At 45.1% G+C, this 26270-nt stretch overlaps 1 protein-coding gene across 3 annotated transcripts in view; it reads right to left on the reverse strand.

The window, feature by feature from the left end:
* TRIO (trio Rho guanine nucleotide exchange factor) overlaps window positions 1-26270 on the reverse strand; it is a gene marked incomplete at its 5' end in the record, with an annotated part of 386080 nt that overhangs the window by 194022 nt on the left and 165788 nt on the right. For all 3 annotated transcript variants that reach the window (XM_082621961.1, XM_082621962.1, XM_082621960.1), the window contains 2 exons: window positions 8920-9051; window positions 23249-23440. In XM_082621961.1, coding sequence (XP_082478087.1) covers window positions 8920-9051; window positions 23249-23440 — 324 coding nt within the window. The remainder of the gene's footprint in view (window positions 1-8919; window positions 9052-23248; window positions 23441-26270) is intronic.

Here is a 26270-nt window from a genome sequence, read left to right on the forward strand (position 1 = left end):
TGCTTACCGTTTTAAAATACCAGCACAATGGTTTTATATATATTGCAAGCACCTGAATATCTAATTTTTTTCTCCTCCATTTTGCACGTACTTAGGCATTTATAGACTGAAACACATTTTATCATAAATCACCTTTCTTTTTTCTCTCATTCATATTGTAGCATATCAGTAACTTATATATACAAACATAAATTTTTTCTGAAAATAATTACCCATACCTTTTATTTGAGCAGGTACCCTAAAATTTCAGTTAAACAATGGGGGTGCAGCATTTCTTAGGACTGAGGACCAATACTCCAAGTTACACATTTCGCATTTGTACAGAGCCTAGAAAGAATTCCTTATAAATATTGCCTCTGAGTTTTACTCCTTATAATACGCGTAAGTCAGGAAACATACACCAGAGCATATGACTTGGTGAACGTGTGCCAGAAGGATATAGATCAGAAGATGTGGCAGAAACTGAGAGCTGCTTCCCCAAAGTCCACTTGCCCCTCCTTGATAGCCAAACCCCACAGTCAGGAACGGCAATACTCCAGCTATAAACCTGCATTTCCTAGACTCGCTTCCAAGTAGGAGTGGCTAATGTAACAGGGAAAAAATGCTGAATGGGGCTTCCAGGAAAGCTGCCTAGGAGGCCGAGTATGCTCGTTCCCCCCTTGCCTCTTTCTCCTCCCTGCTGCCGATAACTTGGTGAAGATGGCTGGAGCTTCAGCAGCTACTGATGACGTTGAGGCAACCTTAAGGATGGTAGCCCACCTGCTAGAAGAGGCAAAGCAAAAAGACAAAAGGATTCAGAGATCCTCCTACTAACAGAGCTACCATACCAGCCCTGGGATGCAAGCCCTGGGAAGGTTTACTTTTTCCCACTGGTAAAAAGTAAACCTCTATCTTAAGCCGTTGTTTTGGATCTTAAACCACAATACAAAATGACAAATGGGTCCCCAGCCCTTACCAAGTTTCCAAAGGCATCCATGTGGCACCATTAATATTCTACTACTGAGAATAAATAAATAATCCGAGAGAGAATATTCCAACTAATCTTTCTTGGGTGTCTTTGCATCTGTCTGACAGAGCTCGAGAGCAGATATTATTACTGGGTTTAGAACAACATGCCTACTCATGGTGGAGGGGCGGGAGGGAATGACTGAGTACGTGAACACACAATCCCCTTCATATAAGGGAACACGTTAAGCAAAGCTCTGCCTGCTGGGTGCCCCTAAGCAGGGATGACACTGTCTCTGGTGGTGCCCCTGCTGGTACTGTCACTTGTGGGTAGAGAGTGTGCCAGCAGAAGTGGCTAGAAACAAATCCCAGTCAAGAGGACACCTGTTGCATGAAAACTAGACCCCATGGAACTCCAAGTGTGTGTTCATACGTAACAATTCTCCAGTACAGCTGTCAGAAATGGCTCTACTCTATTTCAGTTTGGAGTCACAGATTTGTCAATTTAAAAGGTATTACTTAAGCACATGAAGAATACCATATATAAATTTTAGTAAATTTTTGCAAAATGTCTTTGTCTTCCTAAGTACAGTAGTACTATATAGGGGAAAATATGCTAGAAGTTTATAAAGAGGACTGTTCTACTGTATAAAAATAAGGATTTTTAAATGGTACAGAATAACCAGCAGAAAACTAATGAAATAAAAAACGGAAAATAGCAAATTATTTATATATAATTTAAGTACTAGAACAATGAATATATACAAGTTTATGGTATGTGATACAGTTCTGAATTTCTTAACTATATAGAAGCAGGTGAATTAATTTACTTAAGTTATACGTATTGTCTAAAAACGTGTTTTTAGCTTTCAGGCAGTCAAACCCTGTCCCACAAAGAGACCACAGCTGTAAACAGAGGAAATCAACCTTTACTATCAAAAAGCAGGAACGATCTGCTGTAATTTTTGAAAACATCAAATTGGGCCATTTTTTCACATTCTGCTCTTCATTTCTCTTGGAATACAGCACTCAGGGACTTGAAAGGCAGTGGAAGTAACATTCTACAAAGAGTAACATTTTATAAATATATGAACTAATACACTCTAATACCTAAATGAGTTAAGAAAAATGCAAAAAAGAGGGCTTCCCTGGTGGCACAGTGGTTGACAGTCCTCCTGCCGATGCAGGGGACGCGGGTTCGTGCCCCGGTCCGGGAAGATCCCACATGCCACGGAGCGGCTGGGCCCGTGAGCCATGGCCGCTGAGCCTGCGTGTCCGGAGCCTGTGCTCCGCAATGGGAGAGGCCACAACAGTGAGAGGCCCGTGTACCGAAAAAAAAAAAAAAGGAAAAAAAGGGGTTGAAGTTTAAAATTTTACCATATCATAAGTATGTTCGTTCCTAATATTTAAGAGGAAACTTAACTGTTTAAAATCAAGAACAGTGGTCTGGTTCTTGATTATTTACTTTTAATCAAAACTTCACGTAAGACCTGTAACTTGGATTCCTGTGCGCCACCCTACAAAACGTTCCGCCAAACCTCACAGAGGCTTGCCCGTTCTTATATCCGGTACCTGGGTCTCTACATTTCCCACTAGATCAAATTAGAGCTCAGAGCCTCCAGCAGGAGTACCCTTCCCTCACACACAGAATGCTGCTCTGATCTACGGAAAGAGACCAGTACCTGGAGATTATTGCTCAAGGTGGCAAAAACCACCACCCAAGGACCAAGTATGACCTGGGAAAGGTCAGTCAGATCCAAATCTGGTGCTATATCAGATCTAACAGTGCTCGAACAGTATTCCCAAGATAGGGCCAATGTAGGCAAAATACATGCACTGCATAAAGGCACGGCTAGAAATGACGACATTCGGCACGTCGTGAAGAAACAGTGGTCCTTCTTCAAATCTTTTATGCATTGACTCAAACCAGCATCCCCCGCTTTGCTTCCTTCGCAGGGTGTGGCTCATCACAGCCTGCAGGGCACAGCCGTCCATGCCGAGCCTGAGAACGTTTCACAGCCCCAGTACCCTCTCCAACTCTCACGAAGTTATTCTCAAGTCCAGGTTCTAGGAAAGCAGGAAAGAGTGACGAATGGTAGCACGTGAGCGTCCAGCTTGCTTTGCAGTTGGGTCGACACTCCTCAGCCAAAGGGATGAACACTTTGTCTTTGAGTCAGGAGCGTAAACCTGTCTTAAGATGGCTCCGCAAAGAAGCTGCTGCCGCTAACACTGGCCAATGACCTTCTGAACGGCTGCATGCTGGCTTCCCACACCCCAGGGAGGCCACCCAACATCCTGACCTTTAGAGGATGGGACTCCCCGCTGAGATGGTTTTCTTCAGGCAAAGCTCTTAGGATGGAATTCTGAAAGCCTATTTCCGTTTCTTTCAGCTATTAGGTTTCTTACTCAAAACCAGATCAACCTAACCATGCCCGGCTCGCTGACACCTCTACCTGGGATCTTCAGAAAGGGAAAACCAGAACAGGACCCAGACAAGGAACTGGCTGGCACAGCCCGGCCAGTTAAGTCAACTGTATGCAGAGGACATGCATGTTCTACAGATTCCACGTGGGCTTGACCTCTGTTGCTTCTGTATTTCAAGGCCTTGCAAGGCCTGAAGTTTGGGGGTGCAGAGAGAGACCCCCGGATGGTCTGTTGGCTCTGATGCGGTGCCCAACATTGACTACGGCACCTGCACGTCTACAGCGATGCTGCAGTATTTAATGAGGCTTTGAAATAACCGCTCTAGAGAAGTTGCTCTATAGCCAGGCAGGCAAGCTGTCACACATCACCGACAGGATTTTAGGATGTTTACTATCGGGGTGACTCATTTTTCTGTTTGCTTTTCTTTTAGGCTAATAACCCTCATCGTGCCATCACCCACTTGCAAAGCCCCTTAAAAAAGGAGCTCTAGCAGCTCTTCAGGCAGCCTATCAGCCACTTCTACGAGGTGCGGTTGAAGTGTGCAGTAAGTTAAATTGAGAAATGTGTTAAACTGTTAAACTGACATTTTAATATTTGTTAAATTGAGAAACCGATGCAGAAACTAAACCCTGAGGTCACACTGGATCAGGCGGGCCGCGGCGGACGTGGCATTCCACCTCCTCCGCTCTAAGAATCCCCGCCTGTGACTGCTGTGGCGAAGACCATGGGTAGGTGGCTGGACGCCCGGTACACAGTCTCACGTCACAGTTCAGATGGGGGGGGGTTAGGGTTACAGATGGCACGGGCATACTGTACTGAGATAAGAACCACGTCTATGAATTCAGCTTGTTGAGAAAGTAGTTGGTAAGTCTGCTTAAGATAAAATGTGGAAAAGGACTACCCTGTGCTGTTTCTACAACTACAGCTTATCCCAGATGTTTGCATTGCTTCACTCTCCTGCGATCAACTACATCAGACAGCGTGAGCCCCAAACCTGGCAAACTGAAGCAAGCACATGTTGACGAGGCACGGGCATGCTCCTGTTGCTACAACACAAACAGGAACGTGGGACAGGTCTAATTAAAGCACAGAAAAGCAGGTGTTTGTGTCCTGGGGGGAAAAAAAGTGCTGGGAAAGTTTCCACTGCAAACTTTTGTCACCAGAGACTAGAAGCTGTAGGTAACTATTTAAAGAAAAAAACTGCGGAAGGAAGGAAGGAGGAAGGAAGGAGGGAAGGAAAGGAAAAGTCGGTGAAAGAAAAAGGAGGCACAAGCCCTGCTTACCAATATTCCTCCTCCTAAGTGACCTGTGCCCATGGCAGGGGCGCAGTCAATTTCTGTGGGATGAGTGCCTCCTGGGCAGCCGGCAGCTCTTGAGAGCCAGGCAGGGAATATCTCAGTGTGTGGGCTGTAAAGCATCTGCATCAGAGTCCCTGGATCACTTGGGAAACCCATTAAAGATGGAGATTCATTATCTCTGGGGGTGGAGTACGAGAAGCTGCACTTATAACCAGCATGCTCAGGTTAGAAAACCACTGATTTAGGAAAAGAAGAAAATCACTGAAAAGACGAGTGATCCTTGCTTTCCCATCCCCCATTCCCCCTCCCCTCCTAACATGGAGGAACCAGTGCCCAGGGTCTGCAGCAGTGAGCGGTGGAGGTGCCACGGTGACCCCGCGCTGGGCTTCCTAAGGGCGCGGGCACTGGGGGTGGTCAGAGGCCGGGGGAACGGGGGAGACTGGGAAGACAGAGCAAAGGCACTTAACGAACAAATAACTTAATATACCGAGGATAAAGGGAATCAGGTTTCTCGCCATCTGAAAGGGGATTTATAAAGAGAAAGGGAAAGGCTGGTACTGGATTAGAGACGGAAGTGTCAGTAGGAACATGTACGGTTTTAAAACAGAGACAGACACAGACACAGCAATAGCTGTAGATGTATGTGCATGGATGGATGGATGGATGGATGGATGGATGGGTGGATGGGTGGATGGGTGGATGGGTGGGTGGGTGGATGGGTATCTACATTCACATGCTGCCTGACTCTGCTCAGACGGCCTAGAAGCACTGGCACCCCACAAGCAAGTGAACATTCTTGAGCAGCCAGATCCTTGTTTCTAAATACCATGCAACACTACAAGGAACCAGAACCTCTTGGTGAGACGCCTGATCTCAGGGATGAGGCAGGAAAAGAACAAGATGAGCCTGGGAACATCCTGTTATGCTAGATAGTAACACTCCAATAACGATAAGGACAGATCAGAAAAACACAGAAACACGAGGCCTAAGTTGTCCCACTGTCCAAACGTGGACAATTTAGGCGTCAAAACAGAGTACTGGATTTTAACCCATGGAATGTAATAAGATTTCATAGATTCATACTGAAATAATAAATAAATTAAAAAATGGGGAAGAAAGGAAATAAAGTCCTTCCTACAGCAGAAGGTCACCTAATGAATATAGAAGGAATCATGGAAATAGGTCCCCAGCGTCTGAGGGCATCACAGTGGCGCTGTCGTGGGCAGGAGTCAGCAGGGACGCTAAGGCCGTGAGAAGTCTGAGGTATAGACGCTGCCCACCTCACCAGGTGGTCAAGGTTAGCACCGGCAGTCGTGGGGGGCGGGGGGTCAGCATCCTGTGCCCCTGCTGTGACACTCGGCCCAGTCAGCTCCCCAAGAAAACTGCGTGGGTGGGAGGCTGAGGGTCATCCTACAGAAGGAAAGGCCTGAACTCTAAGACTGTCGAAGACACAGGCAGAGAAAGACTAAAGAATGTTCCAGTGTGAAGGAGGCCGGTGAGACGCGTCCACTAACGTACCGCATGCTGCCGGGCCGGAAAAGAGAAAGAGACGTAGCCGGGACAGGGGGAAATACGGATGGCCCGTGGGCAGGATGGTCGTGTTGTGTCAGTGTCAATGTGAGGGCTGGAGAGAGGCGGGGGGAGAGGACAGCGCAAACCACCGGGCAAGCCGGTCAAGGCGACGCGGGAGCTCCCTGTTCTAACACTTTTCTGCAGCCTGAAACTACCTCCAAATTTAAACAATTTACAAGGGAAAAAAATTTCTCTTCTACTGAATTTCTCTTCAATTCATTCTCTTCTACGGAAAGTCTTTTCTGTTCATCTAGTTCCAACCACTGTCTCCGTGAGTTTACAGCTCAGTTGCAAACACGTTCTTAGGCTAAAAACTGTGGTTTAAGCCTGGGAAGCTACCTGCCATCAAATCTACTTGCCATCAAATCATTTTAAATTATTAGCACCAATTTAAAATCTAATGAAACCACACCACAGGTAAACCTAAGTTCCCATGTTAAGATGCCCCATTTTTATAGAAGGCAGTGGAAACGGTGAGAGAATTCTGTTCTTGGCTAAAAGTGCCAAGGGGCAGCGGGCAGGCTGACTGGCCACCAGGCCAGAGGACGACACTGGTCAGGTCAGGCTGAGTCCGAGGTAAGTCCTGTAGGTGAAGACTGTAGCCCAGTCCTGCCAATCACCTTGTGTGTGAGCTGTTCAATCCCATAGCAATCTGGAACCTACCAATGCAATTGAAAAGCTGCTCCCAAGAAAATCATTAATAAGAAGATGGGTGAAGGCCTAGTTATACCAGGGATAACAGGGTCATTCATCCACTTTCTATATTACAGGTCAAAATCAGACAATGCATGGAGATGTTACACTAGGGGGAAGAACTTAATGCTCTTTGGAACTCACACATTCCTCATGAATCAGAGTGATTAAAAAACTACAGATCTGTTCAGACTTCACTTTTCCTATTAAAAAAGCTATCACTTATTTATACAGTTTCTAATACACTAGATAACCAAATTAGCTTATAAACACCTGATGCAAAATTAAGAAACATAATACAGAGTTGACTATTTTTTAATTGCATGACAACATAAAATAGTGTTAAAGAGGGATCATGCTAAGTAAAGAGGTGTCCAGAGAAACAAACACGTATCAACTTTCTCGGGCAGGAGACTAGACCACACTATGAAGCAAATATTGTAGCGCATCACACGTTCATTTAATTCACCTGCGGACATGGTGGGGTCAGGAGACCTGGGCCCAAGGACATGAGAATGACAGCTGTTTGGTGAAGCAGGACGTGTCAGACTGAAAATCAAATGGCCGAACAACTTTGACAGGTGTGGATGTGGATCAAATCAAGGAAGATCTGGATTTAAACATAGTCACCCCTTGGTAACAAGGGGGAATGGTTCTAGGACCCCCCATGGAGACCCAAACCAGTGGATACTTAAGTCTCTTTTCTACAACCGCGGAGAACAGGTGACCCCGCACATCCAGAACGCAGACCTGTGGCTACAGAAGGCTGACTGTTCTTCCTAAACATCTACTCCATGCTCAGCCCTCTGCCACGTGGTTTGAAACATTTTCTTACTGGAGTCTCACAGTAATCTTTCCTGTGAGCATATATAGATGCTGAAAGCAAGCACACACAGAACTCCTACCCACTCCCCACTCCCCTCCAGGAACTTAACCAGTATCATAAAGGCAGACTGGCCGGAAGGGCCAGATGACCACGACGTGGACAAGAGTGACCTGCCTGGACCTACGTGTATTTGTCGTTGTCACTGCATCTAGCACAGTGGTGGCTGAGAACACACAGGCAGCCTGCCTGGGTTCAGTCCCCGCTCCACCTCCTACAAGCTGTTAACCAGGCACAAGTCACCTGACCTCTGCAGCGCACTTTCCTCATTTGTCACAGCGGGTTAGTATGAGTCCCTGCCCCAGAGCTGAAGGCGTTAAACAAGTGATTACATAATGTCCTTACAACAATGCCTGGCACAGAACGTGGCAGAAAATAAAGCAGGGGTATGTTAAATAATTAATTTAAACTAATAAAGAAAACGGTCCACTTAGATTCCTAGAACAGCAAGTGGCTTTACACACTTGAAAAAACTGTGTATGCTTTTTTTTTTGCGGTGCACGGGCCTCTCACTGTTGTGGCCTCTCCCGTTGCGGAGCACAGGCTCCGGACGCGCAGGCTCAGCGGCCATGGCTCACGGGCCCAGCCGCTCCGCAGCACGTGGGATCTTCCCGGACCGGGGCATGAACCCGTGTCCCCTGCATCGGCAGGCGGACTCTCAACCGCTGCGCCACCAGGGAAGCCCCTGCGTATGCTTTGAAATCCAGAACACGAGCTATATCAGGTTTCCCTCTTTTCTAGAAAGTTTCATTCAGGAATAGTAGATTGAGTTTGACTAGACTGAATAGCACACAAAATACTATTTCCTAAACAGAGGTAGTCAAGAAGATTACAATTTCATTGATTTTAGCAGATGACAATCTAAGCACTCTAAAGAAAATCCACAAACGTCACAGGGCCGTGAAGAGATTGCTCTCTGCTCTGTCCTGTTTTACTCACTAGCCCTCACCCCCAACTCCTGTTCAAAAGTTACAATGAAACTTCAGTTCAACTCGAAACTTGCAAGTTTCTTCTAGACTAGCCAAAAATTTGATTTTTTCAACTTTCAGCACTATGACATAAAAATAGTGCTGCTTTACAGCTGAAGTAGATCTGACCACTCACCTCAGAGTAAGCAAGGGTGATGTGCTCATATATCCCCTGGTGATGATGTATGGCATCCTCCAGGTCCTGCAGCTCGGAGGGAAGGTCCACCTCACCACAGGCTTTGCACCACGAGTCCACGTTGCTCATATACTGGGATGGTATGGGGAAAAAAAAAAAGGATTATGTCTACCAATAGCAAATGATATTGAGAAGTAGCTATTTTTTAACGTGGTTTTGAAATAAGCGTGGTTGAGAGAGAGTCTAAGAACAGAGCACGGCTGAGCCTCCATCTCAGATGGCACTGACATGAGTTCTCAAACCAGATTCCTGGACTCTGCAGCCGCCCCCTTCCAGCGTAGGTTCTGGCAGCACTGGGGCTGGGCCCAGGAAGCTGCATTTGAAATGACAGCCTCGGGTGGCTCTGTGGTCACCCGTGGGAGCACCTCTGCCCTGCATGAGCGGTTTGGGGCAACCTGGTTCATTCTCCCGTTGTGCATTTGAATCCGTGTTTCCAACTGCTCTGCGCTGCTGGCCACGGAAGGCACAGAAGCCTCGTCCACCTCCTCCCCTCAGCCTCTTGCTACTCCTGGAGCCGTAGTCCAGCCCTCCTGCTTTCCTCTTACATTAAAACGGCAATGGACGATTCCTGAAATCATCTACCTATCATTAGGAAGAGCAGGGGGTCCATTTGTCTACCTTTCCAGAAGCAAGTACACACAGGAATCAAAGGACACCAAGCGAACGGGGCCGAAACTCCTCAGCGGTGCCCACTGAATGGAAGGGAGGCTGAGGAATCACTGGGCTCTTCCTACTTGGCACGTAAACGAGGAGAGTGTGGGCTGCAGGCTGCCGTCCTGGGTCGCTGCTGCTACCTACCCTGTCTTCTTCACTGCCACCACCACATCCCAGGACTCATCGATAGCTGAGAAATCACTGCCAAATTTCCTAGGGGGATCCTATCAGCATCCATCGCGGTTAAGCATCACAGGCAAGCAGCAGAAGGCCCAATTAAAGACGCTACTTCAATTAAGCCAAACAGACATTGACATATTTCCCTGGGTTTCACCTTTTACTCTCGTTCCGCGCCGTCTTTCTACTTATCAAGGAATGCAGAGGGTGACTATTTAATGCAGGGTAACTGACCTGCCAGATAAGAAACGTGCTATAATTCTCTTAAAATATATGTGAGAATAACCTCCCAGGTACTTATGACATTTTTAGGAACTTAAAATAGACAAGTCACCTGAATAATAATTGTTTATAAAAATCCCTTTATTATTAATGTATTGGCTCAAAAAAACACCTGTATGCAAATCCTAGGGCTCGAAACTAATTCCCAGGGCATTAAGTGTCAGCTGATAGCATGTGGTTTCTGACGGCTTCAAACATGACTAAACGGATGCAGGCCCAGGGGAAGGTCCTCAGTACCCTCCTCTACAGCTCCTCCTGACACCACCACGGCAATGGACGTAGTAAGAAAATTCCTTATACCTCTCCCCCTCTGCATGAAGACACTTATGACTACTTAGGCATATGTCTAAGTATTTCTAGGATGGAGTGTCCTACAATTACGTCAAGTTGATGATTATAAGCATTCTTGATCTCGATTTAACTCTATCTTCTTCCATTACTGCATGTGACGCCGACTCTTAAATTACTGTAAACCTTTTTCAAATACAAAATTGACTGAGGTTAACCATCAACATTAATCAATCACCAGGTCGGGCTTCCCTGGTGGCGCAGTGGTTGAGAGTCCACCTGCCGATGCAGGGGACACGGGTTCGTGCCCCGGTCCGGGAAGATCCCACATACCGCGGAGTGGCTGGGCCTGTGAGCCATGGCCGCTGAGCCTGCACGTCCGGAGCCTGTGTTCCGCAACGGGAGAGGCCACAACAGTGAGAGGCCCGCGTACCGCAAAAAAAAAAAAAAAAAAAAAAAAAAAAAAATCACCAGGTCAAGTCAGCAATTAACTGCTCCTGCACACTGGCCACTACAAAACACCCAAAACAAAGCCGAGGTGAACATACTCTTAAGGAGAGGATAAAATGCTTCTGATGTAACAAGGTGAAAACAAGTTTTGGTTACACAACACTTCACAATAAGCAGAAGTGTCAGACTAATATATTACTGTACCAAGAAGACCACTAAAATATATTCAACCCCAGCTTTTGAAGCTATCGGTAAAGAGAAACATTTGAGCAGTTTTATGTATGCCTGTAGTTACTTAACTTCCTTATAATTTCTTAAAGTATCTGGAGAAGTACTGATTATATTCACCTGCAGAAACATAGACCAGTTCTAAAAACATAGGGCAGAACAGCTTGTAACACAGAAATCTTGTGGAACAAGGACTCTGCACATCTAAATTCACTCGATTAAAATACCCCAACGACAGAAATAAACCTGGCCATGGTTTTTACAGGGACTTTTGCACAAGCACAATTTTTGTCTTTTATTTCTAAGATGGCAACCTTAGACTCTAAAGGGCAAGCTCCAGTCCCTGAATGCTTTCTGAAAGGCTCAACACCCGAAAGAGATCGGAGCCAGAGCAGCAATCCCTATCTGGAGAGTCAAGGAAGAGGATGTTAACAGGCATTTCACAAAGAAAAAGCATCCCAGAATCAAGTTTGGGGTCAAAGTTCAACAGGTACCTATAGAATAGAACCTCCTAGAGCCTATTAATATAATGTGCGCTGTGAATATGGGAGGGGGAGGGACCCTGGTGTGTTTGCTTAGAAACCTCTCTGACCACTTTACTACACACTCTCTACACACACACGCACACACCTCTCTTACCATCCTGACAAATATGTTTTGGGCTTGGAACACCAGGGGAATGTCCAGCACAGAGCCTGACACTTCCTGAAGGACAACAGAAAGTGGCTGCTGTACTCTAGCGAGATCAGAGCACCAGTTGAGTCTGTGATGCTTTAAATGCTCAAATGTGGACCAAAATGTGTCTCGCCAGCCTGGGGGTAGAGGCAGGAGAGTGCAAGGGAATTCAAGGCTTCTCTGGATTCAAACCAGGAACCGGCTTCAGAGCTGAGGATTCTGATGCTCAGCAGAAAGGTCACTTCAGTGCTGCTGAGTAGGAGATGACCGGTTTGCAAAAGTGAGGCAGGCAGACAAGGGAAGAGTGATTAATACAAAAGCTTTAAAAGGAGAGCCTGAATAATTAATGAGCAAACTTATTTTCAGAAGCATTTATTCCGCTGCTGTCCATCTGCTGCGAGCAGGGGCTTCCAATGTGCTGGGATCACCCAACCTAGTGAATTTCACACCCAACAGGAGCGCCTGATGGAGCATTAGCTGAGCACAGGCGGTTACACCGATTCAGGAGACAAAGGGACAGAAACTTCCCAGAAGGTAAATGTTTAAAATACTTAGGGGGACTTTCTCCTCTTTGGAAAAATTAAGACTGGTTGAATTTTATACATATAATACATATATGAATTCAAACTTCAGAGTTTCCTTTCTTATTTCTAATTTCCTTGCTTCTGCTTTCATTTCTAGGAGATATTACCCTACTTTTTCTTTTTCTTTCATCATTTCTACTCCCTGAGTATGAGTAAACACACTCGCTCTCCTGGTTCCTTTAAGGGAGATGGGCTCCCTTCTCGGCCCAGCAAAGTCACAGAAGGGATCATGCATTTTCTACTTGTGAATCCAGGTCTCATGGCTCCAACAGAGTAAACTGGAGAAGACAGGTTCAATCTGAACCAAAATATGCCAATGATCACTCTAAGTACCTTCCACCTGTTTTCATTAGTATCTTTTTCTTTCATATATACAGATATATATTCTAATCCCTTTCTATTACATGAGAATCTTGTTTTTGTTTTACTACAAGCCAAGAATCAGATCTATGCTTTTAACAAAGTGAAATGACATTAAAATGGGAACAATTACATGTGTACTATTTGCCTTAAAAACTCAAAAGGGAATACTGATGCAGTATTTGTAATATTTTCCTCTAAATTTCAACCCAGACATATGATAAAATTATCCAGATGATAACTATGATATATTCAAAGTAAATGTTACTTCTAAAATTTTTTATGGAACGTCAATTTTTTTTTTTTTTTTTTTTTTTTTTGCGGTACACGGGCCTCTCACTGCTGTGGCCTCTCCCGTTGCGGAGCACAGGCTCCGGATGCGCAGGCTCAGCGGCCATGGCTCACGGGCCCAGCCGCTCCGCGGCACGTAGGATCTTCCCGGACTGGGGCACGAACCCGCGTCGCCTGCATCGGCAGGCGGACTCTCAACCACTGCGCCACCAGGAAAGCCCGAACGTGACATTTTATAAGAAAATAAATCTAAGTGCTTTGTTTGTGAAACAGTGTGATGTCAGGTCAGGAGCAAAAGACTCTCCTAGACCTTGAAGAAAGTCCCAGCTTGGGTAAATCACTCCCCAAACGGAATATAAGGACATTAACACCATCAGTCCCATGTCCTTCACTGGGCTGATTTAAGGATGAAATGAGATTGTGTATTAAAGGGCTTTGTAAATTTCAAAGAGCTATACAGGTCCTAGTTACTTTGGTTTTGGCTATTATCTGATTATAGAGGCCCATAGAGTCATGGATAAAAGGAGCTGATCAGATTTATGATTCACTCTGAAGGTAAACCATTAGCAGCACTAACAATTTCTGCAGTGATGGAAATGCCCATCTGTGCTGCTGAGGCCACCAGCCACCAGCCACAAGCTGCTACTGAGCAGCTGAAATGTGGATACTGTGACTAAGGAGGTGAAGTTTAATTCTTTTTTTAAAAAATAAATTTATTTATTTATTTTTGGTTGTGTTGGGTCTTCGATGCAGTGCATGAGCTTCTCATTGCGGTGGCTTCTCTTTGCGATGGAGCACAGGCTCTAGGCACGTGGGCTTCAGTAGTTGTGGAATGTGGGCTCAGTAGTTGTGGCTCGCAGGCTCAGTAGTTGCGGTGCACAGGCTTAGTGGCTCTGCGGCATGTGGAATCATCCTGGACCAGGGCTCAAACCCATGTCCCCTGAATTGGCAGGCGGATTCTTAACCACTGCACCACCAAGGAAGTCCCTAATTCTATTTTTTAATTATTTTATTAATAAATTTTATTTAACTTTAAGTAATTTCAATAGCCTCATGTGGTGACTGGCTAACATACTGGACAGTGCAGCTCTCATAATTTTTTTAAATAGTGAAAATTGGAGATTTTAAGGTGTAGTAAAATCAAATCACTTTAATTCTTTGATTTATAAAAAGGTAATTCTAACAAGTGTGCTATGAAGCTTCTTAATATAAAGGGATATAACGCATGACCAAACAAAGTGGAGGCTGGAGCCGTAGATACTGTCTACTGGTGAAACCAGTAACCTTGTGGTCGTGTCTCCATTTCTGCAAACTGACGTTCTGATCCTGTGCACACCCTCACTGGGGATGAGGTTGGGAGAGAATGAATGGCCAAGACACCTCTGGAAGCAGAGTCTACGAAACGTCATTCTCATCTAGTTCGAACCCCAAGATTTACGTTTATAAAACCACAAACGAACATGAGTAAGATGTGAAGAGATTATAACTGCTGAAATTGTTGTCCTCTCACTCAATGCGAATATCTGGAAAGGAAGAAAAAGCAGAAAACACCTCCAAAGGATGAAGAAATTGGAAGGGAATGACTGGATTCTAAAAGGACTGAGCTAATACAAGACTGGGTTTCACTCTTTATAAGGGCCCTGAACCAAGATGGCGGAGTAGAAGGAAGTGCTCTCACTCCCTCCTGTGAGAAGACCAGAATCCCAACTAACTGCTGAACAATCATTGACAGGAAGACACTGGAACTCACCAAAAAAGATACCCCACATCCAAAGACAAAGGAGAAGCCACAATGAGAAGGCAGGAAGGGCACAATGACAGTAAAATCAAATCCTGCAACCGCTGGGTGGGTGACTCACAGACTGGAGAACACTTATGCCACAGAAGCCCACCCACTGCAGTGAAGGTTCTGAGTGCCACATCAGGCTTCCCAACCTGGGGGTCCGGCAACGGGAGGAGGAATTCCTAGAGAATCAGACTTTGAAGGCTAGTGGGATTTGATTGCAGGACTTCGACAGGACTGGTGGAAACAGAGACTCCACTCTTGGAGGGAACACACAAAGTAGTGTGTGCATCAGGACCCAGGGGAAGGAGCAGTGACCCTAGGGGAGACTGAACCAGACCTACCTGCTAGAGTTGGAGGGTCTCCGGCAGGAGCGGGGGGAGGCTGTGGCCAAGGACGCTGGCAGGGACAAAGACACCTGCAGCAGAACTTCTGGGAAGTACTCCTTGGCGTGAGCCCTCCCAGAGTCCACCATTAGCCCCACCAAAGAGCCCAGGTAGCCTTCAGTGCTGGGTCACCTCAGGCCAAACAACCAACAGGGAGGGAACTCAGCCCCACCCATCAGCAGTCAAGCAGATTAAAGTTTTACTGAGCTCTGCCCCCCAGAGCAACAGTCAGCTCTACCCACCACCAGTCCCTCCCATCAGGAAACTTGCACAAGCCTCTTAGATAGCCTCATCCACCAGAGGGCAGACAGCAGAAGCAAGAAGAACTACAATCCTGCAGCCTGTGGAACAAAAACCACATTCACAGAAAGACAGACAAGATGAAAAGGCAGAGGGCTATGTACCAGATGAAGGAACAAGATATAACCCCAGAAAAACAACTAAATGAAGTGGAGATAGGCAACCTTCCAGAAAAAGAATTCAGAATAATGATAGTGAAGATGATCCAGGGCCTTGGAAAAAGAATGGAGGCGAAGATTGAGAAGATGCAAGAAATGTTTAACAAAGACCTAGAAGAACTGAAGAACAAACAAACAGAGATGAACAATTCAATAACTGAAATGAAAAATACACTAGAAGGAATCAATAGCAGAATAACTGAGGCAGAAGAACGGATAAGTGACCTGGAAGACAGAATGGTGGAAATCACTGCTGCAGAACAGAATAAAGAAAAAAGAATGAAAAGAAATGAAGACAGCCTAAGAGACGTCTGGGGCAACATTAAATGCAACAACATTCGCATTACAGGGGTCCCAGAAGGAGAAGAGAGAGAGAAAGGACTGGAGAAAATATTTGAAGAGATTATAGTTGAAAACTTCCCTAACATGGGAAAGGAAATAGCCACCCAAGTCCATGAAGCGCAGAGAGTCCCAGGCAGGATAAACCCAAGGAGAAACATGCCAAGACACACAATAATCAAGTTGGCAAAAATTAAAGACAAAGAAAAATTACTGAAAGCAGCAAGGGAAAAACAACAAAAAACATACAAGGGAACTCCCATAAGGTTAACAGCTGATTTCTCAAAAGAAACTCTACAAGCCAGAAGGGAGTGGCACGATATACTTAAAGTGATGAAAGGGAAGAACCTACAACCAAGATTACTCTACCCAGCAAGGATCTCATTCAGATTCGATGGAGAAATCAAAAGCTTTACACACAAGCAAAAGCTAAGAGAATTCAGCACCACCAAACCAGCTTTACAACAAATGCTAAAGGAACTTCTCTAAGTGGGAAACACAAGAGAAGAAAAGGACCTACACAAACAAACCAAAAACAATTAAGAAAATGGTCATAGGAACATACGTATCAATAATGACCTTAAACGTGAATGGATTAACTGCTCCAACCAAAAGACACAGGCTCGCTGAATGGATACAAAAACAAGACCCATATATATGCTGTCTGAAAGAGACCCACTTCAGATCTAAGGACACATACAGACTGAAAGTGAGGGGATGGAAAAAGATATTCCATGTAAATGGAAATAAAAAGAAAGCTGGAGTAGCAATACACATATCAGATAAAGTAGACTTTAAAATAAAGAATGTTACAAGAGACAAGGAAGGACACTACATAATGATCAAGGGATCAATCTAAGAAGAAGATATAACAATTATAAATATATATGAACCCCACATCGGAGCACCTCAATACATAAGGCAACTGCTAACAGCTATAAAAGAGGAAACTGACAGTAACACAATAACAGTGGGGGACTTTAACACCTCACTTACACCAATGGACAGATCATCCAAAATGAAAATAAATAAGGAAACAGAAGCTTTAAATGACACAATAGACTAGAGAGATTTAATTGATATTTACAGGACATTCCATCCAAAAACAGCAGATTACACTTTCTTCTCAAGTGCCCACGGAACATTCTCCAGGATAGATCATATCTTGGGTCACAAATTAAGCCTCAGTAAATTTAAGAAAATTGAAATCATATCAGGCATCTTTTCTGACCACAACGCTATGAGATTAGAATTCAATTACAGGGAAAAAAACCGTAAAAAACACAAACACATGGAGGCTAAACAATACACTACTAAATAACCAAGAGATCACTGAAGAAATCAAAGAGGAAATCAAAAAATACCCAGAGACAAATGACAATGAAAACATGATGATCCAAAACCTATGGGATGCAGCAAAAGCAGTTCTAAGAGGGAAGTTTATAGCTATACAAGCCTACCTCAAGAAACAAGAAAAATCTCAAATAAACAATCTAACCTTACACCTAAAGGAACTACAGAAAGAAGAACAAACAAAACCCAAAGGTAGCAGAAGGAAAGAAATCATAAAGATCAGAACAGAAATAAATGAAATAGAAACAAAGAAAACAATAGCAAATATCAATAAAACTAAAAGCTGGTTCTTTGAGAAGATAAAGAAAATTGATAAACCATTAGCCAGACTCATCAAGAAAAAGAGGGACAGGACTCAAATCAATAAAATTAGAAATGAAAAGGGAGAAGTTACAAAAGACACTGCAGAAATACACAACATCCTAAGAGACTACTACAAGCAACTCTATGCCAACAAAATGGACAACCTGGAAGAAACGGACAAATTCTTAGAAAGGTATAACCTTCGAAGACTGAACCAGGAAGAAGTAGAAAATATGAACAAACCAATCACAAGTAATGAAATTGAAACTGTGATTAAAAATCTTCCACTAAACAAAAGTCCAGGACCAGATGGCTTCACAGGTGAATTCTATCAAACATTTAGAGAAGAGCTAACACCCATCCTTCTCAAACTCTTCCAAAAAACTGTGGAGGAAGGACAACTTCCAAACTCATTCTACAAGGCCACAATCACCTCGACACCAAAACTAGACAAAGATACTACAAAAAAAGAAAATTACAGACCAATATCATTGATGAATATAGATGCAAAAATCCTCAACAAAATACTAGCAAACCGAATCCAACAACATATTAAAAGGATCATACACCATGATCAAGTGGGATTTATCCCAAGAATGCAAGGATTCTTCAGTATACACAAATCAATCAATGTGATACACCCTATTAACAAACCGAAGAATAAAAACCATATGATCATCTCAATAGATGCAGAAAAAGCTTTTGACAAAATTCAACGCCCATTTAGGATAAAAACTCTCCAGAAAGTGGGCATAGAGGGAACCTAACTCAACATAATAAGGGTCACATATGACAAACCCACAGCAAACATCATTCTCAATGGTGAAGAACTGAAAGCATTTCCTCTAAGATCAGGAACAAGATAAGGATGTCTACTCTCACCACTATCATTCAACATAGTTTTGGAAGCCCTAGCCACAGCAATCAGAGAAGAAAAAGAAATAAAAGGAATACAAATTGGAAAAGAAGAAGTAAAACTGTCACTGTTTGCAGATGACATGACACTATACATAGTGAATCCTAAAGATGCCACCAGAAGACTGCTAGAGCTAATCAATGAATTTGGTAAAGTAGCAGGATACAAAATTAATGCACAGAAATCACTTGCATGCCTATACACTAATGATGAAAAATCTGAAAGAGAAATTAAGGAAACACTCCCATTTGCCACTGCAACAACAAGAATAAAATACCTAGGAATAAACCTACCTAAGGAGACAAAAGACTTGTGTGCAGAAAACTGTAAGACACTGATGAAGGAAATTAAAGATGATACCAACAGATGGAGAGATATACCACGTTCTTGGACTGGAAGAATCAATACTGTGAAAATGACTATACTACCCAAAGCAATCTACAGATTCAATGCAATCCCTATCAAATTACCAATGGCATTTTTTACAGAACTAGAACAAAAAATCTTATAATTTGTATGGAGACAATAAAGATCCCAAAGAGCCAAAGCAGTCTTGAGGGGAAAAAAACGGAGCTGGAGGAACCAGACTCCCTGACTTCAGACTGTACTACAAAGGTATAGTAATCAAGACAATATGGTACTGGCACAAAAACAGAAACATAGATCAATGGAACAAGATAGAAAGCCCAGAGATAAACCCACTCACCTATTTCAACTAACCTATGACAAAGGAGGCAAAGATACACAATGGAGAAAAGACAGTCTCTTCAATAAGTGGTGCTGGGAAAACTGGACAACTACATGTAAAAGAATGAAATTAGAACACTCCCTAACACCATACACAAAAATAAACTCAAAATGGATTAGAGACCTAAATGTAAGTCCATACACTATAAAACTCTTAGAGGAAAACACAGGAAGAACACTCTTTGACATAAATCACAGCAAGATCTTTTTTGATCCACCTCCTAGAGTAATGGAAATAAAAATAAACAAATGGGACCTAATGAAACTTCAAAGCTTTTTCACAGCAAAGGAAACCATAAACAAGACAACCCTCCGAATGGGAGAAAATATTTGCAAACGAATCAACGGACAAAGGATTAATCTCCAAAATACATAAACAACTCATGCAGCTCAATATTAAAGAAACAAACAACCCAATCCAAAAATGGGCCGAAGACCTAAACAGACATTTCTCCAAAGAAGACATACAGATGGCCAAGAAGCACGTGAAAAGATGCTCAACATCACTAATTATTAGTGAAATGCAAATCAAAACTACAAGAGGTATCACCTCACACCAGTTAGAATGGGCATCATCAGAAAATCTACAAACAACAAATGCTGGAGAGGGTGTGGAGAAAAGGGAACCCTCCTGCACTGTTGGTGGGAATGTAAATTGATACAGCCACTATGGAGAAAAGTATGGAGGTTCCTTAAAAAACTAAAAATAGAATTACCATATGATCCAGCAATCCCACTACTGGGCATATACCCAGAGAAAACGATAATTCAAAAAGGCACATGCACCCCAATGTTCACTGCAGCACTATTTACAATAGCCAGGTCACAGACGAATGGATAAAGATGTGGTACATATATACAACGGAATATTACTCAGCCATAAAAGGAACGAAATTGGGTCATTTGTTGAGACGTGGATGGATCTAGAGACTGTCATACAGAGTGAAGTAAGTCAGAAAGAGAAAAACAAATATTGTATATTAACGCATATATGTGGAATCTAGAAAAATGGCACAGATGAACCGGTTTGCAGGGCAGAAACTGAGACACAGATGTAGAGAACTAACGTATGAACACCAAGGGGGGAAAGTGGCGGGGGATGGGGTGGGGGTGTGATGAATTCGGCGATTGGAATTGACATGTATACACTGATGTGTATAAAACTGATGACTAATAAGAACCTGCTGTATAAAAAAATACAATAAAATTCAAAAATTAAAAAAAAACGCACAAACGAACACCAACAGAAGAACACACCACAGAGACAGGAGCAGGCTGGGCGCACAGCACACACCCCTCCAAAGCCGAGCTGTCATCCTTCCGGGAAGGCTGCTTCCTTCAGTGACACCATTAACCACAGGGTCACAGGGTCTGTCACCCTAATCAGATTTAAATTCTTAATGAGAACTGGATGAGGGTCAAAGGGGTGGCTGTGATGGAAACCTTATTTATGATACCCAGGTTCTGGTCCGTTCCCTAGTGAGTTTATGAGAACAGCTGAAGCATAACTAGAAGACAGAGCATTTTAAAGGAGGGAACAAAGTTAACCTATTCAGAGATCCCTCTCCTGGGAAGAGGAAAACTACTTAGGAGGTGAGATCTTCTTCCGCGCATCTGAATGTCAGTGGAGGGGAAGATACACATTACACCTGTACTTGAGGGTAAGGAAACATTTTCCGAAGCCGACCTACGGTCGGTCCCATCCGGACATTTCGGTTGCCGGGTGCAGGCCACACCGCCTCAGTCAGGGCCCGTGAGAGATGCCGGCCTTTCTCACCAGCCCACTCTCCCTAAGGTCATGCTTGGCATCTTCTCTGGCCACCGATACGCAGGGACTGCGATCACTGTTAGAGCTCAGGCAGGATCCCACGAAATTCTGTTCCACAGTGTATTCATCTAGTTGCATTTCCTTCAAATCCATAAATGACAGCCATGATTTTATCCAAATAAAAACACCTCAGGCTCTTTCAACTTTGCTGCATGTCTAAAAATTTTTATAATAAAACACTGGGGGGAAAACACCCCATGGCACCCACATTTCTACATTATTTTCAGGTAGGTCAGAGCAGCAATTAATCTTCTGGGTTTATTTGCAATTCTGAAACCTGCCACGGTTAGAGAGATTTTCCCTATGTGTTATTCTGCTTCAGACTTTCCATTATTCCCCCAAGCAGCCTGTCCTTGTTCACCTTTATTCACATCATCTTAAAGGACCTTTCTAGGGGCCCACAAGCAACTCACACACCTCCAGGCCCAGGGAGTGGATGCAGCCCACACTGTATGTTACCATTCCAGATGGCACACGAGCGGGGGCCACAAAGCTCTTCTCCCACCCACGATAATGTCCAGTGAACAACACACCACGACCTTGACAATGACAGGGACCAGAGGTGGCCACAGGGAAGTGTAGACGGCACTGCTTTAGGCTGAAGGGGGCTCCTCTTACTTTAATTCAAACTGTTTCTGGGTGGGGGGCTTTGTTTCTCCTTTATCATCAAACTACCGAAATGCGTACAGTTAGCAGAAAAATGCGACCACTGAAACCTGCCAGTCCGTACTCACAGCTTTCACACGTGACTATTAAGATTTTTTCTTCTTTCTATCCCACTCTGTTTCCTCAATTGCTTCACAACTTTAAAGGTTTCTAGAGTTGAGATCACCCATAATTAGCACCTTGTGCAACATTCCAGCTGCCCCGCCAAGATGCCGGGCAAGCTGAGGCCTCTACCTTCCCTTGTTGCCTTCACTCCTTAACAGAGACTGTTTCTAGATTAAAGGGATACTATTTCCTTCTGAGAAGCGTCAGTGCAAAGCCCTATGCGTGTAGGTTTCCTCCCAGAACTATCCCTGAGGAAGCTCTACTAGTATTCTTCCTTTCAATCAAGGCAACCACTTGTGTCTTCCTAGTGGCCCGAAGTTCCTGACCTTTCTTCCTCTATGTCTTGAAAAGGTGTTTCACCACCCAGGCTTCCGCCACTAGCATCTGAGTCACAGCAATTCACTTTCCTTTCGCTGTTTTCCAAGCGTGTTCACTGAAGCAGGCTTGCCTGTTTGTGGGCATGTGGGGAGCGTTAAGGGCTCACATCACACGTTCCCGCTGAAATAAGGTACTGTGACCAGTGCATCAGCAGATGAAGCTGATGTGAAGCCGAGTCCATACAAATGACTTAGTGACTGTGAGGGACACTGGAAACCATATCCCAAAGCCACTTTCCCACCGCAGCCCTGGCTGGCAGAGCCTTGCCCCTGCCGGGGAGGCTGAGAACCCAGAACTGCCCTTCCCCACCCCCCTGAAGCCAGGGTGTGGGCAGGCACCCCTCTCCTGGCCAAGGGGACTGCAGGGAAGCGGGCTGGGCTGGAGGGACCTTCTGAAAACACTGTTGCCCCGAGAAACTGAGAGGACACGACACCGCTATCCTGCACGCGTGGGACACCACAGTAGAGGGGCCGGCGCTGGGGGCTGCAGCACATACCTGGCACCCCCAGGGGATGGCCAGGCCCAGCCAGGAGCCCACCCAGCCCTGATACCACTGTGCGGCTGGAACCCCCTATACTTTCCAATTCCCTGTGTTGTGAGACAAGAACTCAACAACCCCTGATGTCTAAACCTGAGAGTCAGGCTTTCTGTTACTTGCTGCCAAAGCATCCTAAGTGGAATTCTCAAGTGATGAGGAGGAGGGACAGGAGGGGATAAAGAACAGCAGTTGCCACTTCCAAGTCCCTACAGCGTACCACGCCCTGTGCAAGGCAGCTAATATGAATGATCACATTACACCATGCAACGGCCCCTCAAGTCCGTACTTTTCTCTCCACTTTACAAATGAGGAAAGTAAGGGACGAGGAGGTGGAACAGCGTGCCTGAGGTCGCACAGCGGGCTGGGCGCAGCCGTGGACTTCAGCGCCCCAGCGTCCTCCTGGGCTCTGCTGTGTGAACACAGAGCTCCGGGGCGGGGGCGGGGGCGGGGGCGGGGGGGGCGGTGCTCCCAGGCACTGACCTTCTCGGCTTTCTGGTGGAAGACAGACGACATGTCCAGCAGAGTGCTGCGCTCGTCCAGGGCGGCCGCGAACGCCTTCCACTCCTGCTCCAGCTGGCTGGCGATCTGCTTGATCTGCTGGGAGGCGTAGTGGCCCGACTCCACCAGGCGGCTGGCCACCGACATGATGCGGTTTATGTTCACGTACACGTTCTGCGAAGGGGGCAGAAAGCGGGGCTGGTCAGGGGAAGGCGCACGGGCCGCCTCTCCCAGCAATGCGGAGAGCGCTTGCTGAAAAGTTACATTTTAAAAGCAGACTCAGCTGGGGGGTAATAGAACATGTGTTTTGCTATTTGGATTTCCATAAACCATAGGTACTGGTTTCAGTTTCTATTTTTAAAACTGCAAAATTACAGGGCTTCCCTGGTGGCGCAGTGGTTCAGAGTCTGCCTGCTGATGCAGGGGACACGGGTTCGTGCCCCGGTCCGGGAAGATCCCACGTGCCGCAGAGCGGCTGGGCCCGTGAGCCATGGCTGCTGAGCCTGCGCGTCCGGAGCCTGTGCTCCGCAACGGGAGAGGCCACGACAGTGAGAGGCCCACGTACGACAAAAAAAAAGAAAAAAAAAACCCTGCAAAATTACAGATCAACTAGCTGGGAGGGATACTGTTAGACACGAAGCAGTCACACACACAAGTGGGCGCACACGAATGCACTATGACTCGCTCCTTGGCCTCAAATCCTGAAAAGGGTCCAGATGGCACGCAGTTACCCAGAACTGCAGGAACCCACCACTGCAGTTTGTAAGTAGAAGCCAGAAACGACAAAGTATGTACTTAGCAACCAGAGGCTGTTTTGTGTGAAAACAAGCTCTCCTTTCTGCATAAGCCCAAGTCCTCTTTCTGGTGCCAACAGAAAATCTGTAAATGGATTCACATTCACCAAGGAATATGAACTGGGGTGCGAACAGAACAGTGCTGTGTTCAAACTTTAAATCACACTTTTCTCCTGTGTTGCAATCTCTGTCTTCAAGTCCACTAGCTTGCCGCCAAATAAGGGTGCAAGGTTTTAAAAAAAAAAAAGCATTTTTTTTGCAAAAGGAGTTCTCCCCATGGTATTTCCCTTCCCACCTTCAATCTTCTTTAAGGGTCACACTGCAGCAAAGGCAGAGTGCGGAATGCACACCTTCAACAAATCCCCGGCTGTGGCTCCTCAGGTACGCATTACGTATTATTTTTCGTGACGCATCACAACCCTGCACCTTGCAGTGGGTCTCCCCAAACCACAGACTCGCCTCTGGCTCCTCCGATTCTTGCCCCTAAATCAAATCTAATTATCCAACCTGCCCAAACGCCTCTACAGTCTTCCTCCTTCCTGCCATGGTCCTCCAGGCCCATCTCCCGCTGGCTCGCACCTGGACCCCTGCATGAGCCTTGTCGCTGTCACCTGGTCTCCAGCCCACCTAAGTAGGTGGCCTAGAGAACACACTTCTCGTTCTCTGTTCCTTCATGTACTCATTCCTTTCCGCCGCTTCTGACCTAAACCTAAACTAGGTGGAGTCGCCTTTATCTGGGTTTAGAAAGCCAGACGCCCGTCTCAGAGGTACTTCTCTGGGCTGCAGGCTCAAATCAGCTACCACATATCCGGGTGTCTGCAGCGGCAGAGAGGGAGTACTTGGTGAGGCTGTGACAGTCAGTCAAGGCCACAATCCATGGGGAACTGGCCTCACTGCCTCATGTGGCATTAACGCTCTAACTAGCGTCCTCTAGGTCAAGAGCGGTGCCTGCCGTTCTCACATGCATTCTCCCTCTCCGGTGACAGGTGGCCACATGCACTAAGTTTTGCTTCCTCTGTATGCTCAAAGAGGAAAATCTACCCAAAAGGTCTGTTGGGAAGAGCGTCAGCAGATGCCCTCTGTTAGAATCCGGAGAAGAGCTGTCCATTTGGATGGCTCCACTGTGGGTCCCACAGAGGCGAGTCCTTCCCACCTTGACGCTGTTTCAAGGCCCTGGACTGCTTTCATCCCCTCAAACAGACTGTGCTCCACACGTAGAGTACTGCTCTATGCTTTATGCCTCGTCCATACCTCTGTCACTTACTGCAGGAGGAAGGAACTACGTGGCACACAGCCCAAATGAGTGTGTACACAGGCACGGCAACATACAAGCGTACAATTCCCTACGTTAGAAGTACCTCTACCTAGACTCTTACCACCATAGCCTTTAAAAATACCTGTGATAGGAGAATGAGCATGATTGTTGCTGTCCCTTAAAATGCTTTCTTAAAAGATTATCAACTTTGCTTACTGATATCCAGCACTTTCATTTTCTTTGTCAAAAAATGTTGAAAACGCTGTAGATAGCACAAGAAAGGGCTGAAGGTTAACAGGCTCCGGTTCTGCATAAATAAATGTCCTAGACAGACACTGAGGACTCAGGGAGGTGTTCGGAACCAGGGGCTGGCAGGCTTGGAAAGCGCTCCCAGTAGCTGTCACCACGCAGGGCACAGGGTTACCACATCCTTTTTGAATTAAATTTTTTACTTAGAGAAGTGATAAAAGTATATCATAGAAAAACAGAAAATATACTTAAACCTAAAAAAAGTCATCCATACTTTTAAGAGTTTCTTACTATAATATACTAAAAATACTAACAGTATTTTTAATTAGATGATAACATCACTGATAATAACTACCATTTATCAAGTACTTACTTTGTGTTCAGCACTCTGCTTAGAGTCTTACACATACAGAGTAAGTAAAATAATGTAACACCCTGTTAGGCAGAGATTATCCCCACTTTAGAGATTAGGAAACGGAGGCTCAAAGAGATTAAACAGACTGCAGGAGTCAGAATTAAAAACTTCTACATTCATAGCACACCGCGCCTGTCTTTCACACGTGCTTCCTCTTCTGCTGATTCCTAAATGTGTCATAGTAATGCTGGGGGAGGGAGAGGATCCTTTCTGGTCATTTCTAGTTTTCACAAAATATATTTTAACATTTCTGGTTTTTAAAGTATGTGATATGGTGGGCTGAGTGTGCCT

The sequence above is a fragment of the Mesoplodon mirus genome (genome assembly GCF_964341445.2).
Source record: "Mesoplodon mirus genome assembly, chromosome: 5".
Taxonomy (NCBI): domain Eukaryota; kingdom Metazoa; phylum Chordata; class Mammalia; order Artiodactyla; family Ziphiidae; genus Mesoplodon; species Mesoplodon mirus.